The sequence below is a fragment of the Prenolepis imparis genome, unplaced genomic scaffold (assembly GCF_030444845.1).
Source record: "Prenolepis imparis isolate NDT839.2.m4 unplaced genomic scaffold, iyPreImpa1.0 SCAF_6, whole genome shotgun sequence".
NCBI classification, from domain to species: domain Eukaryota; kingdom Metazoa; phylum Arthropoda; class Insecta; order Hymenoptera; family Formicidae; genus Prenolepis; species Prenolepis imparis.
Window position 1 is genome coordinate 7,521,335 of NW_028141164.1, and position 13,361 is coordinate 7,534,695.

At 36.7% G+C, this 13,361-nt stretch overlaps 3 protein-coding genes across 5 annotated transcripts in view; 1 reads left to right on the top strand and 2 right to left on the bottom strand.

Moving 5' to 3' along the window:
• Positions 1 to 1,867, bottom strand: part of LOC145937605 (protein Wnt-2) — a 55,857-nt gene extending 53,990 nt beyond the window's left edge. The window contains exon 1 of the mRNA XM_083040757.1: positions 629 to 1,867. Within this exon, the coding sequence (XP_082896883.1) occupies positions 629 to 657 (29 nt within the window). The 5' untranslated portion in view covers positions 658 to 1,867. The remainder of the gene's footprint in view (positions 1 to 628) is intronic.
• The window catches only part of Prosalpha5 (proteasome alpha5 subunit), a 63,837-nt gene extending 53,161 nt beyond the window's left edge, over positions 1 to 10,676 (top strand). The window contains exons 1-4 of one of the 3 annotated variants that reach the window (XM_083040764.1): positions 8,403 to 8,545; positions 9,025 to 9,585; positions 9,666 to 9,812; positions 10,540 to 10,676. In XM_083040764.1, the coding sequence (XP_082896890.1) occupies positions 9,025 to 9,585; positions 9,666 to 9,812; positions 10,540 to 10,641 (810 nt within the window). In that variant the 5' untranslated portion in view covers positions 8,403 to 8,545 and the 3' untranslated portion in view covers positions 10,642 to 10,676. Of the gene's footprint in view, positions 1 to 8,402; positions 8,546 to 9,024; positions 9,586 to 9,665; positions 9,925 to 10,539 lie in introns of those variants that run through there. The other 2 variants (XM_083040765.1, XM_083040766.1) reach the window with 2 other exon arrangements.
• LOC145937604 (uncharacterized) lies at positions 5,026 to 8,224 on the bottom strand. Its single transcript, XM_083040754.1, has 6 exons — positions 8,038 to 8,224; positions 7,484 to 7,951; positions 6,878 to 7,371; positions 6,569 to 6,810; positions 5,648 to 5,711; positions 5,026 to 5,573 (listed from the first exon to the last, which is right to left on the bottom strand). The coding sequence occupies exons 1-6, from the start codon at positions 8,145 to 8,147 to the stop codon at positions 5,386 to 5,388; spliced, it is 1,566 nt and encodes a 521-aa protein (XP_082896880.1). The 5' UTR covers positions 8,148 to 8,224; the 3' UTR covers positions 5,026 to 5,385.
• Positions 10,677 to 13,361: the final 2,685 nt, after the last annotated feature.

Sequence of the window (13,361 nt, forward strand, 5' to 3'; positions counted from 1 at the left end):
ATCGAGGGGAAGAGAACAGGATGAGAAGAATGCGAGAGAGGAGAGGGAGAGAGAGATGGCCGCAGACGGCGAAACTCGGGGAGAACGGAGAAAAAAAAAGGACCGGCCTATACCCGGCCACGGAAATACATGATTTTAAGAGCCGCCACGCGATGGAGAGACGACGTGAGTGAAATCGAAAGAGGAACAACACGAGTACGCGGAGAGACGCGAGAAGATCGTGAGAACCCGGGGAGAGAAAATGACGGTGTCGAAAGCAAAGGTGGGCCACGTCGTCTGCGCCGAGGACGAAAACGCCGAGGCGAACATCCGAGATGAATGACTCGATGCCTTTTCGCAGAGATTTCGAGAGCTCGCGCGCGATAATGTTATTTTGATTATCTGATAACTGGGCGAGAGTGCAATAAACGTACGAGATACGGCGTTATACAGCCTCTTCGTCATTCAACACACATAATATCTCGTGGCTTACATCGATTTACGCTAAATATATATGTAGCATCGCTCGATTTTTTAAATAATAAAGTAATTTTTATTTCTTTAACAATATAATAATAAATATAATAAATCTAAAAATATAAGGTAGAAAACTGCAAGTCTCTATGAAAATAATTAATTAGAGACTTACCTCAGGAATAGGTATCGAATCTGCCTCATTATGCCGTATCGTGATTAAGCAGCCGCCGCATGTTTCGTTATACAACTGACGAAATTATTTCAGCCCTCTTCCACGCGCAAACAAAGCAACAACAACCTGTGCGGATGTAAAAAAAAAACCACCATCTGATAAATTATATCGACAGGCAATTAGCGTGTCCGTCGATTTTCATAAATCATCGCTGTCGCTTCTCTTAATGGCTCGATACAAATTGGGACATTTGGGGTCTGCGGTCTGATAATATAACGGTAGCTTTCTCCTCGAAGAGTATCACCCGTGTGCATCCGAGTCTTCCATGGTCGTACGTCACGAGGATGTCGGGCAAATTGAAAATTTTCCGAAGATGGCGAATTGGCTCGATTAATCCGCGATATCTTTTATAAGTCGCGCCGCGTAATAATTTCCAGTCGCGTTAAAAAGTAAAGGCGAAAGGAGACGCATTTTCTCAAAGTCACCTTCGAATGATTTGCAGTTTGCATTTAATCTCGCATCGCTTTGCTGTCTTTACATGTCTTAATACTCTTGATCTTAGAAGATAAAAACACTGTATATCGAAAACACGTTACATGCAAAATGCGTTGTCACGTCGGCCTACTATTCCTCTATCCACACACACATACACACATTGTAAGACACAACCTACATCAATATCAGCTAACTCGACAACGTGGACAATTATATAATTTTTGATTCTAATTAATCGGATGGCGAACGCGTTAGATTAAAAAAGTCCGGGGTGTTTATGGAGAACGCGACACGCGAACGCGGACTCGAAATTCAGAACGAACGAGGATGACAACTCGAGAGCAGACGAGGGCCTGCACGAATCTCGCCTGCTGCTGATAATTGGCCCCAGGTCCCAGCCACTGTTTCTCTGATAACAAGTTCTCCGGTGCAGCCGTCGTATATCGCGCGCATGCGTCCTCTCTTCGTCCGCCACCCCTCGTCGACGTTTCCTCTCTTCTTTGAGAGGTCGTAAAGATAATGCCCACATAATGTTAGCGGCCCGGCCGCAGCATCAGCAGCCGGAAAATTTATCCAGATTCCATTTCAATGGAGATCGTTCGGCGCGATTAATTAACTCGACGGATCGCGGGCGGCCATCATGAGGGCCTGGGCTCTCCGCTCGTAGGGTCCTATTGTCATTGTTTACGAGCAACGTCGTTGCTGTCCGTCTCTCTCCGAGAAATCGACTCCCGGGGAGGCTCCGTTTACACGAGGGATAATTAGAATGGACTTTTCATCGCCCGGACAATGCGCGCGCGTCCAAGGGGGATTAATTTACCCCCGGGTAAACCGAAACGGTTCCGGTTTGAATACACGAGTCGTGCAATTAGCGGCTGTTAACAATGTTAAACAAATTTCAAATCCTCTCTTCAAATATTAAATATTTAAATTAAAATAAATACGATATTATAAAAAAATATATATATCCGATATATGCCGCGTTATTTTGCTGTGAGAAATTTACGACTTCATGGTATCGACAAAGAAATCATTGAAATGACCTTTGGGGGATTAATCGATACGCCGAAAAGAGCACGATATTGTGCTTCGCTCTCTTTAAGTTAAGTGCGAGTCGCGCGGATCAATCCAGCCAGCGGTTTCCAAATATCCCTACCTTTACGACCCATAAAAGGACGAACGTCGCTTTTAGTAGCTATTACACGAATCCCACCCCAGCTTGGCGTAACATTTACTACGGCTTATGCACCGTGTGCGGCAGTCATTAAAAGACATCGCGCGGATCCATATGCTCTCTCTCGGTGCGCGAGCTCTGTTTACGTTTACGATTAGACATATACACATGTTTCGTCACGATTCCATCCTCACGAAGAGCGACGTGTGTCATCGCCGTTAAAATGTCGTAAGAGTATCTTATTTTTCTTTTTTTTTATACGAAACATTTAAATTGCAAAATTCCATTTCTCTCAAAATTTATGACAGCCTCTCCGCCTCTTATAAAGCGATATCTAAGTTTTTAAGAAAGCCCTCGCGACTCTTAACGTCGGATTTGATTCTTCCATGTATGATTGTGCAGCGGATTACATACGACGTATATAAAGTGTATGCGAAAGACATAGGAAGTATATCGCCGCATCGGCTCTCTGAAAGAGTAAAGTCGCGCGTAGGCGGGCGCGGTCGCCCTGTATTCAGACTCCGTATCTTTTTCTCGCGGAGAATCCGCGACTTATTTGTTAGACGCCGACGCGCGAGCTCCATTCGACGCTGCCTCTATTTAATACGAGGATCTGGTTCGTTTGTCGTACCGATTATATCTACCGTTGATCTATCGATCATCGATGCGGTAGACGTCTTGGCTTTCAATTCGCGCAAGGGAGCTGCTAAAAATCTCGAGACAAGACTACAATCAACCCCTCTTTTGCGCTAGATAATCGCCCCTGCACGCGATACAAAAGAGAAAGAGGAGACTCGCTTTTCTCGAAGCAATAAAATGAGCAAGTGCACTAAAAATAAAAGTTTCCTAGCATCTCCGAATTTTCATGGTTGTGAGATAAATCCCTTATTCTCTCTAGATTTATCTTGGTATAGTTTAAATAAACGATTTAAAGTTGCACGAGAATAATTGGAAATAAATGGAAAATTAGCTAGAGCTCTGGACTTACTAACTCTTTCTTTTTTTTCTTTCCTTATATATATTCGGATATCTCTCGCCGGAATTTATTGCGTCAACGAATTGATTATTAAGCAGGCGGTCAGAATTTACGCACCTGAGCGATCTCACGCACGGCCGGCGCTTTTTACGCTTCTCTGCTCCTCCTCGTCAGCGCATCTATGAATATTAATAAGGCTGACGATCGACGAAATCCTCCGCACGCTGTATGGAGGACATTTCTCTTACGAGACGCGCGCTATTACATTGAATTCAATTAATTACGTTGATCGATTCTTATCGCGCATATAGGCGATTTCGTTCATTCAGGCCGAAGCCTCTATATCTTGTGATCACAACAAATTTATTACAAAAAAAAAATAAAATAAATAGCGAAATTTTTTTCCACATAGCCAGGCACCAACATCTCCCGTAGATAAAAGTTAAAACTTACATTCTTTTTCAAGAAGCCGCTCCTATCGATACATCGATCAACGTGGATCATTTATTAGGAATCTCATCTTCCACGATCCTCATCTCGCGCGCGAGCCATCAAGGTGTAACGAGAGCGCTTTTGCGCGGAAATAATTATTCGCGGCAATTATGAACCACATATGTAATTAACTGATAAATTTCGCGTTAATTGCTCTTCATTACGCCGGGCCCAAGATTGATCGGTCCGGTGGGATGGGCCGTTATTTAAATCAAAAGCAATTTATATCGAACGCGAGACGCGTATAATATCGCGTCTACTTTCATGCGCGAAACGTGCGAGATTGAGAGATATCTTGTCGAGCATATATGAGCAATCTCTCTCTCTTTCTCGAGAAAATAACTCGAATATAATTCACGCGCGTTATAAATCTATTATCCTTTGTTACGTCGTGCGCTCGATCTTACATACATTCGCGGAATGAAACTAGACTGTTATATGCGTTGCAACTATCCGTAATAATTTTATTCTTCATTGAAACCGCGTCGTAAATCAGCGATCGGTTCCGCTCGATTAGATCGCGTATTACGTCCGGAAACGTATTATTACATTTCGTAAATCCTTCGTGTCCCGCGTTTATATTACCGTTTAAATAGAACGTACATACGCATAATACGCTCTACGTAGAAGATAATTATCCAATATTATTTATTTATCGCGATATCCGATCCCGTTCCGGAGCCGCGACGACTGTGGAAACCGCACGTTCGGATTCTAATTCCATTAGAAAGGAAAACGCGTAACTTGTCATGTGTGTACATGTGTGAGTTTCGAAACTTCCGGTATAATTAACGTTATAAGTCGATTTGCGCAGGCGGGATCTCTCACCCACCGCGATTCCTCCTCTCGCTTGATTGCGCGCACGGATGACATTAATAAACACCTTATTACCGGGGACCACGTTATATATCGTTTCTCATCGTAAAATTGTTCGCGGTGAGAAACAGTCACGACGCGGTGAGAAATTATCGTCTTGAATTGCGAAGGCGAGGGAGAGAATTTATATATAAGACATGCGTATTAATTAATAAAATTATTAAAATATATGTGTACGTTTCTTGACAGAATAATTAAAGGTTCTATAACTCTTAAATGCAAATGAATTCTCGACATCTCTATTTCGAGCGATTTCGTGAGAGAGCGAAGAGAGAGATTTACTTTATCGCGCGCCTCTATTTATCGATTTATCGAAAAATATTTCCTAAAAGTGATTAAATTATCATATTATATACATTAAAAGAAATCTTAATGAGAGATTCATTATTTAGAGTAAATAAATTTCATTTCGAGTTGCAATTAAATCGACAACAGTATACACTTACACATTCGCAACTATCTAATAGACCGTGAACTCTCGTAGTAACTTTTATTATATCATAAATCACTCGACCGTGGATAAAATATCTCTCTGTATAATATAACGCGATATCGTATTTCGTCTGATGGTAGAGATTGTATACATTGTAATTCAGCGAACGATATAACAAACTACATTTCCAATCGATCATGATATCTTACATTAGGTATACAAACAAGTTATGGCGAATAATAATTTAATAAGTATCGATTATTAATTATCCGGATCATTGGTCGCGATAGCGGCAAGTAATTAAAATTTTCCTAATCACGCCGTAAAGGAGCGATTCGAATCGAATTCCCATCCGTATTCTCGTGCAAAGTCAAGCCCATCGTTTCCAACACAGAATTATTCGGCACACCTTCCTTTTTACAATTTCGAATGACATCTTGATTCTCGGGATTTCCTTCACACAGATTTCTCACAGCGAAGATGGTCCATTGCAATATAACTGCGTAGAAATTATCGGTGTAAACACAAAAATGCGACTCGAGTCATAAAACTTTAATAAAAAGTTAGACTTACGTGGATTTCTCGCATCTATGTTACAGCAATCCAAGAGTAATGGAATTCCGTCTATTTCGCGAAACTGAAATCACAAACACATATTTACATATATTATATTGTTATATTTTTATTTGAAACTTGAAATTTTCATTTTCAAGTGTATCAAAATATATCATTTTTTTGTCCACGTATAATTGAATAATGTATCACATAAATATTCTGAGAATGATGAATGACGAATATAATTTATTATAATTGAGATGGTCAAAGGCAAAAAATTAACATCATAATTAATTTATCTGTCGATATACACGCGAACTTTGTCATCTGTCGCGGATTTGCTAAACTCGTAGGCTCATTGGGATATCAGATTTCGATCATTTTATCGCATCTTTCAGTCGGACAGGATACTTAATTTCGTTTTGTCTGACGCGACAGGATGTGGATCTTTTGTTCGTGAGATATTTTGTATCATCCACACGCGAGATGTAATCAGCGAGAGAGAAATATCGATTTCCTGTACCGTCATACAGCTCATAACAAAAGCTAAATTTATATTTTATCAAGGTTCTTTACACTGAAAAATCATTTATCATTACACATGTATGAGCGCACACACACAAGTGATGTATAGTACAATTGATCGACTGTATTGTTATATATATTTTTTTGAGACGTTTACTTTATATATATCAATAATATATTGTAATTTTATATAAACAAAAATTTATTAGACATTTCAAAATACTTCAGTTTTTTCATTATTCAAATTTTGAATGATATTGATACAATTATTTTAACAGTTCACTCAAATCAAGTGCTTAATTAATTTAATTAAAGTCTTAATTTGTCTTAATTTAAATCTTAAGATTAATAAAAAAAATGTTCTTTATCGATATCAGTAATTTTAACAAAAAAGTTTTATGTAATTGTACTTACAAGATCTTGACACATTTTATTCTTGTGTACCATATTTGCAATAACTTGTATTAGTCCTGCTTTAAAGCCATATGCAGGATGATCTTGAGGATCGCACTTTACTATTGTTGCTTCATCGTGTATTAGTGAATTTACATCAATTGTTTCTTCTTGAGAATTTGGTGCCACTTGACTTAAATTCGTTATTGGAGTAAAATAATTATCTCCTTCCTTTCCCAACATGTGTAAAGACATCAAGAGATCTATAAATGAATCATAGATTTTTATATCTCTGATTACTTTGTATTAAAAGTTGATGTACGTACTTACATTTGCAATTAATAAGTAAAGGCCTCGCATTTTTTGAAAATTTGTACCGTGTAGTAAGAAGTCCCAAAATGTTAAGAATAAGAATAACTTCTGTAGGGTCTACACTGTCCACATATGTGTCTACAGTTTTTAAAATGAGATCGCTATTTTTACAAAATGTTAGCGCTAGAAACTCAGCCTGATCATCTGTGAGAACTGTATAGTGATCAGATTGCCAAGACTCCCAGAGTTCATTGTAAATAATTTCAAGTAAATCCAATTTTTCGCTCCTGGCCATATTATTATATATATTTTCAAATCCATTTGATTGATGTAACAGGCGCAAGAACGCATCCTTTGCAGATGTAAAACCTCCTTTAATAGATTTTAATAAGTGCAAATATAGAGCTTTTTCATTATTTGCAAAATAAGTGAAATGTAATTCTTTTAGCGCATTGTGTACATATATGCACGCTGCATTGACTAGAGGTCTGTGATCAGATTGCATGCTATTCCTAGAAATAATTAAAATAAATTATTACAGATATATTTGAAAAGTATTGAATATTTATATATAATACATAAAAATATTGAACATTTATATGTAATTTATATGTATAAACTTACAGAATAGCTTGCTTTAAATTATCATCGTCTAAATATCTCAGCACATCGTTGTCTGTGGACGCTATACTTGGACATGCATATGTAAACAAATTACATAAGAATTGAATGCTGAGTCTAAAGATATCTAGTTCATTGTCAGTAAAGCAATCTGTAGATTTATTACGTTGAGTTTTAATATAATTTATAGTCCATTTTATAACTCCATCATAAGGAAAATGAGAATCATGTGGATAATCACAATCTTGCTTGTGTGTGTGCTCGCATAAATCACTCTTAGCTAATTCGTTATACAAATTTTTGTTGTATTCATCGAATTCTATATTTTCCAACGTATGTCGTTTGTATTTATAAGTGTCGAGGCAAGAGTTACCCAGACATTTCAAGCATAAAATTTTAATCATATCCGGAGTGGTTTCGGTTACAAGTAGCTGACATATCTGTGCTAAAATACTTGCATCAGGTAACATCCTGAAACATATATATATATATATAAAACATATAACAATCATTTTACATAATTATCTATAAATTGTTTGACATTATTTCATACATACTCTGACTCCTGCCTGACAAAATGCTTTGGTTTGACACTTTCTAATAATTGATCCCAATTTCTTTCCTTTATAATTATCCTTAATTTTTGCGAATTAATATGTGTCGTCATTTTTGTTAATAAAATTGCTATTTATTTATATCTTGGACGAAGGTTATGTATGTACACGAGTAACTCGCTGAACTCGCTTCAAATGTTTCCAAGCATTTGCAGTGTAATATTTGTAGCATTTGTAGCGTCTTCCCGACCACAACGTAAATGAACATTTGGTTGAATGTGATTGGTTCGTTCTTGCAGCGCCAACCAATCATCGTGCGAGTTGAGAACTAGCTATATACTTTTGTTGAAAACACGCCCCGAGGTCCACTAACGGTTACCCCATTGCATTTGTTCTCCCCGCCATTTGCCGTCATTGCATTCAACACTCGGCGAATTTTCGTGACTGGCGTTTGTGACAAGTCGGCATTTTACTTATTATTTACGTCAATTTGCAAGAAAAACGAAGCAAAGTAAGCTTATAATTCAATTTCTCAAAATATAATACATTAAATATTGTATTTGTCGCGATTAAGTTATATGAACAGAAGAACGCTCGATTTCGTTTTGCTATGTCATTCTTAACCAACTTCAGTTTGTGCTGTTAGTTTAAATTTTCATCCTTCCTATCGATCCCTATTCGTTTCATCTGATATTATAAATACGTTCTATTCGATATTATAATTGTATTAACAAATGTTTTCGCAATTTTGTAGTTTTAGTGAATACATTTGTTATTCATAATCGCGCTCAATCTCAAATCGTATGTTATATTAACAATTAAGCGTTTGTCGCAAAAGTTATAGTTCTAAATTTTCACTGCTTTTTTAACAATTTGGAAGGTTAGAAATAACTGAATATAATTTAAGTTAAAGTTTAAGTATTTATATAGATGTAAGATAGAATTTTGTATTATCAATATATCTAACATAAGTTTTTTGTTTCTTTTAAGATGTTTCTAACACGTTCGGAGTACGATCGTGGAGTGAACACCTTCTCGCCGGAGGGAAGATTATTTCAAGTAGAATATGCCATAGAAGCTATAAAACTCGGCTCTACTGCCATTGGAATTGCAACAACAGAAGGAGTTGTTTTAGCAGTGGAAAAACGCATTACTTCTTCTTTAATGGAGCCAACAACTGTAGAAAAAATTGTAGAAATTGAGAAACACATAGGATGTGCAGCGTCTGGTCTAATGGCTGATTCACGGACAATGATTGATAGAGCTCGAGTCGAATGCCAGAATCATTGGTTTGTCTACAATGAAAAAATGACAGTTGAATCGACTGCTCAAGCGGTATCTAACCTAGCTATACAGTTTGGAGATAGCGATGACGATGGCACTGCCATGTCAAGACCATTTGGTGTAGCAATGTTATTTGCTGGCATTGACGAGAAAGGTCCACAATTGTATCATATGGATCCGTCTGGGACTTTTGTTCAGTTTGATGCGAAAGCCATAGGATCTGGTAGCGAAGGAGCTCAGCAAAATCTTCAAGAAGTGTATCATAAGGTAATTTGTCTTATTATTGAATTAATTTAAACTATACAATTTTATCTTTATTTATTGCAATCGAATATCATTTTTTACAGTCTATGACTCTCAAGGAAGCATTGAAAGCTGCGCTCACAATACTAAAGCAAGTAATGGAAGAAAAACTGAACGATACCAATATCGAAGTGATGACAATGACACCTGGACAATTGTTTCATATGTTTACTATAGAAGAATTACAAGAGGTGATTAAAGATATTGCTTAAATTATATATGAATTATTATAAACGATTTTCACACTATTGGATCATGGAGAGAATGGATTTCTTACACAGAGCAATATAATTATAAATTATACTTTTATTTATAGGTAAATGCTTTACTTCTACATATTTAATACTTGTCTTTATCGACTTTATAAAGAAAATATTAAAAAAAAGAACACAGATACACACATATATATATTTTTTTTCTTTAATATTTTCTTCCTAAAGATAATAAAAGAATGTTAAATATATAAAATTAAAAATAGAAATAAACGAGAAGTTAAGCAGGATTAAATATGTATAAAGAGTAAATATACAGGAGTAAAGCATATGCCATTAAAATTGATTTATATCTCTTCTATAAATTTAACATATATTCTCTTTCGACATATACATACATGCATATACAGAAGTAAAGCATTTGCCAACACATATAATGGATTTATAATCTTCTCTACAATGAATCTGCGATTCCTTTCATATATTCCTAATATATTTATATATTCCTCCTTTTTATATAAAAAAAAAAACTAATTTTAGTATAAAATAAAATAAAATTTTTGTTTTTTACAAATATAATACAGTTTTAAAAATGTTATATGCACGTGTATGTATATATAATAATACGTATTTGTTTTTCGATTTAATAATGTTTATTTTTAGATGTTTATTCGATTTGTTGATTTCGATATGTTTATTCGTTTAGTTGTTAGACTTCAGTGTTACGTCGGAGGAGGATGCGAAACCGACAACCGGTAACTCCTTTATCACTCCAATACCTCAGCCTTCTACTTCCCTCAATGGATAGTCAAGAAGAAGCTCCAATTTCTCTCCAGATACTCCTATGCTCCATATTTGTTCTCCAGTCCTGTATGTATTTTTTCATATTTTTATATATTGTTTCCATTAATTATCTGAGAATTTTTCCATAAAGTTTAAATAAATGAATTTTAATTTGAAGTTATATGTTAAAGCGTTTAAAGTTGATAATTATATTCGATATAATGTTGCTGCGTTCTTTTTTTTATGGAATTATTCTCTGATAATAAGTAGTTTTCTGTTTGATATTATATCTTGTATCTTGAAAAGTAACATTGAAAAAAAATTGAAACGGGAGATACCTTTTTGCCGCTAACGATAGTGATGGTTTAACGTAGCGGATAGGTTCAGATCGATTCGTTGTTAAATTCGTAGCGGTCGGAAATGAGTGCGCGACGGATGGCTCGTTTTCGATTAAAAGCCGTCCGGCGCGACTGAATGCGCGTATCCGAAATCAATAATTAATTTTGCCGGCTTGCCGAGAACGGGGCGAAATGGCTTGGCGGAAATGGTCGGATACCGCTTGGGTTGGATGCTGCGATGCTCCGATAAAATGTCCCTTTTTATCCCGTTCTCTCGGCTGCCAGATTATTGGATATTATTCCATTTCAAGCGTTCAATCCCGCTACGATTTGCTCGCTTGGATTCCCACGGGGGAAGGGTTTCCCTGTCGCCTATTGATTGCACGTAACTCTTAAAATGTATATGTATATTTTTGTAACGCTGCTAAAATTGTATACATTTTTGTCGTGCTATGCCTGGCACGCACAGGCATGTTGCACGAATCGAATCGCATAAAAAAATACGGTTCTTTTCATTGCATTGAAGAATGCCTTGTATAAGATGTATATCTCTCAAGCACGCTTAAGCGGGGAAAGTCTAATATAACAATAATTGGTAGAAATTTTTATTACGATTTGAAAACGAGAGTTTATAACTAATGCAATATTTAATAAGGAGGATTCTATTATTACATTCATAATAGAAAAATGCTTTAAAAATATATCTTAAAAATGATCTCTTTTTTTGTAACAATGTGTAACCAGAGATATACAAAAAAAATATCGATAGATTTTTGACCGCGTAACACGATTTAATGATCGATTTCGTGAAAATCGGTTTCGAAAAGAAATGAATCCCAGAACAATACGCGCACGAGACGGCACGGTCGTGGATTATTGAGGGTAAATCGCTTGGCGGAAGCGATATGGGTTCGAGGAAGACTAAGGGACTAAGGTAAACGGAGTGAGAGGAAGAGAGGTCGATTCAAGCGCGGCCGAGAAGGACTGGTAATTAACTGCGACGAGAGGGAGTAGCGGGATAGTCCCGTTTGAGTCTCTGAGAATCCCCAGGGACCTGACCCGTCGTATCAGACGCCAAACACTCACTCCCACACATCGAGCCCGTCGTCCTCGAAGCGCGCTGCCACGTTCAAGTTTCGCACTACGATAATTGCCTTCGCTTCACAGTCTCGCTACTGACACTCTCGCCGCAGCGATGATGCGGATAAGAGAATTCCACTCTACGCAGGCTTTCCGCGAACAAAACGTGGAACGGGGGTTGAAACGTCAAAGTAGATAATGGCGCGAAGAAATTTCGAGTTTACGCGATTCACTCTCCTATTTTTGCGAGAAAGTCAAGTATTTTCTTTTCAAAAGCGTTTTCATCAATAAGAGCGGAATATATCATTCGAATATAATTGGCATTTCTGTTGAAATACAATACGAGTTAAAAATTTAACTCTTTGAATCGCAAGCTTGTGCTTGTTGATGAAATATTGATTTATTTTGAAATAACCAGCTGATATATAAAATATTATATTTGGGGAGAAAACTATTAAATGTGAAAATATATATGTATATTCGGATACAATAATTCACGTGCTTCTCGACTGTTACCGTGCAGGACGATTACGAAACGATGATTATGCATAGACTGATCCGGAAATGAGACGACGCGTGTTTACTTCCGTTAGACGTTAGAACAGAAATAGCGAGCGAGACAGTAGCAGCACGACGCAACACAAACTTTCTTCCTTATTATCCAAAGAGCGCCGATAGAAAACCGGAAGTGCATATGGCATCTCGACGTAGGAGAACCTGATACCTGTGTGCACGTGGAGCTATAATTCACGCATCGCAGAATCGTCGTCATTTTTTTCACTTTCACGGAGAGCCCCGGTCGTTAGCCCAACACGAGCACACGAAGTCTCTCTTCTTGTTGAATCGCACTAGTACACACATACCTACATATTTTGCCCATTACATACATACATATCATTTATTAACTCAATGTTCGCTAATTGAAGTTTTGCAATATTTAATAATAATAATATATTTTTATGCAAACTAATGCACTGACAACAGACGACATACGACAATAGTGTTGCAACTGCATTTGCGATAAAAGACGAATTTCAGCTAGCTCTTCGGGTACTAGAAAATATAAGCAGGCGATGATAGATCATTAGGATAAGTTTAGAAGCAGTGAATTTTATGTACCATATATACATATATAATTTTATCAACCACTGACTATTAATCCTCGTCGTTAGACCGTTTTTTATGTTACATTCTAATATATATATATATATATATATATACATATATATATATATATAATGCACCATCTAAATATATCTAATATTAGAAATTGCAATATAATAACGAGGGACGGGAATATACGTATTTTATGACAATTTTCTGTTGT

Excerpts from the sequence above, each read along its gene's own strand:
- LOC145937604 (XM_083040754.1), bottom strand. The coding sequence starts at position 8,147 with ATGACGACACATATTAATTCGCAAAAATTAAGGATAATTATAAAGGAA. Across the intron at positions 6,811-6,877 it reads TTTACTTATTAATTGCAAAT|ATCTCTTGATGTCTTTACAC; the intron begins GTAAGTACGTAC and ends ATTCATTTATAG. Across the intron at positions 5,574-5,647 it reads CATAGATGCGAGAAATCCAC|TTATATTGCAATGGACCATC; the intron begins GTAAGTCTAACT and ends ATTTCTACGCAG.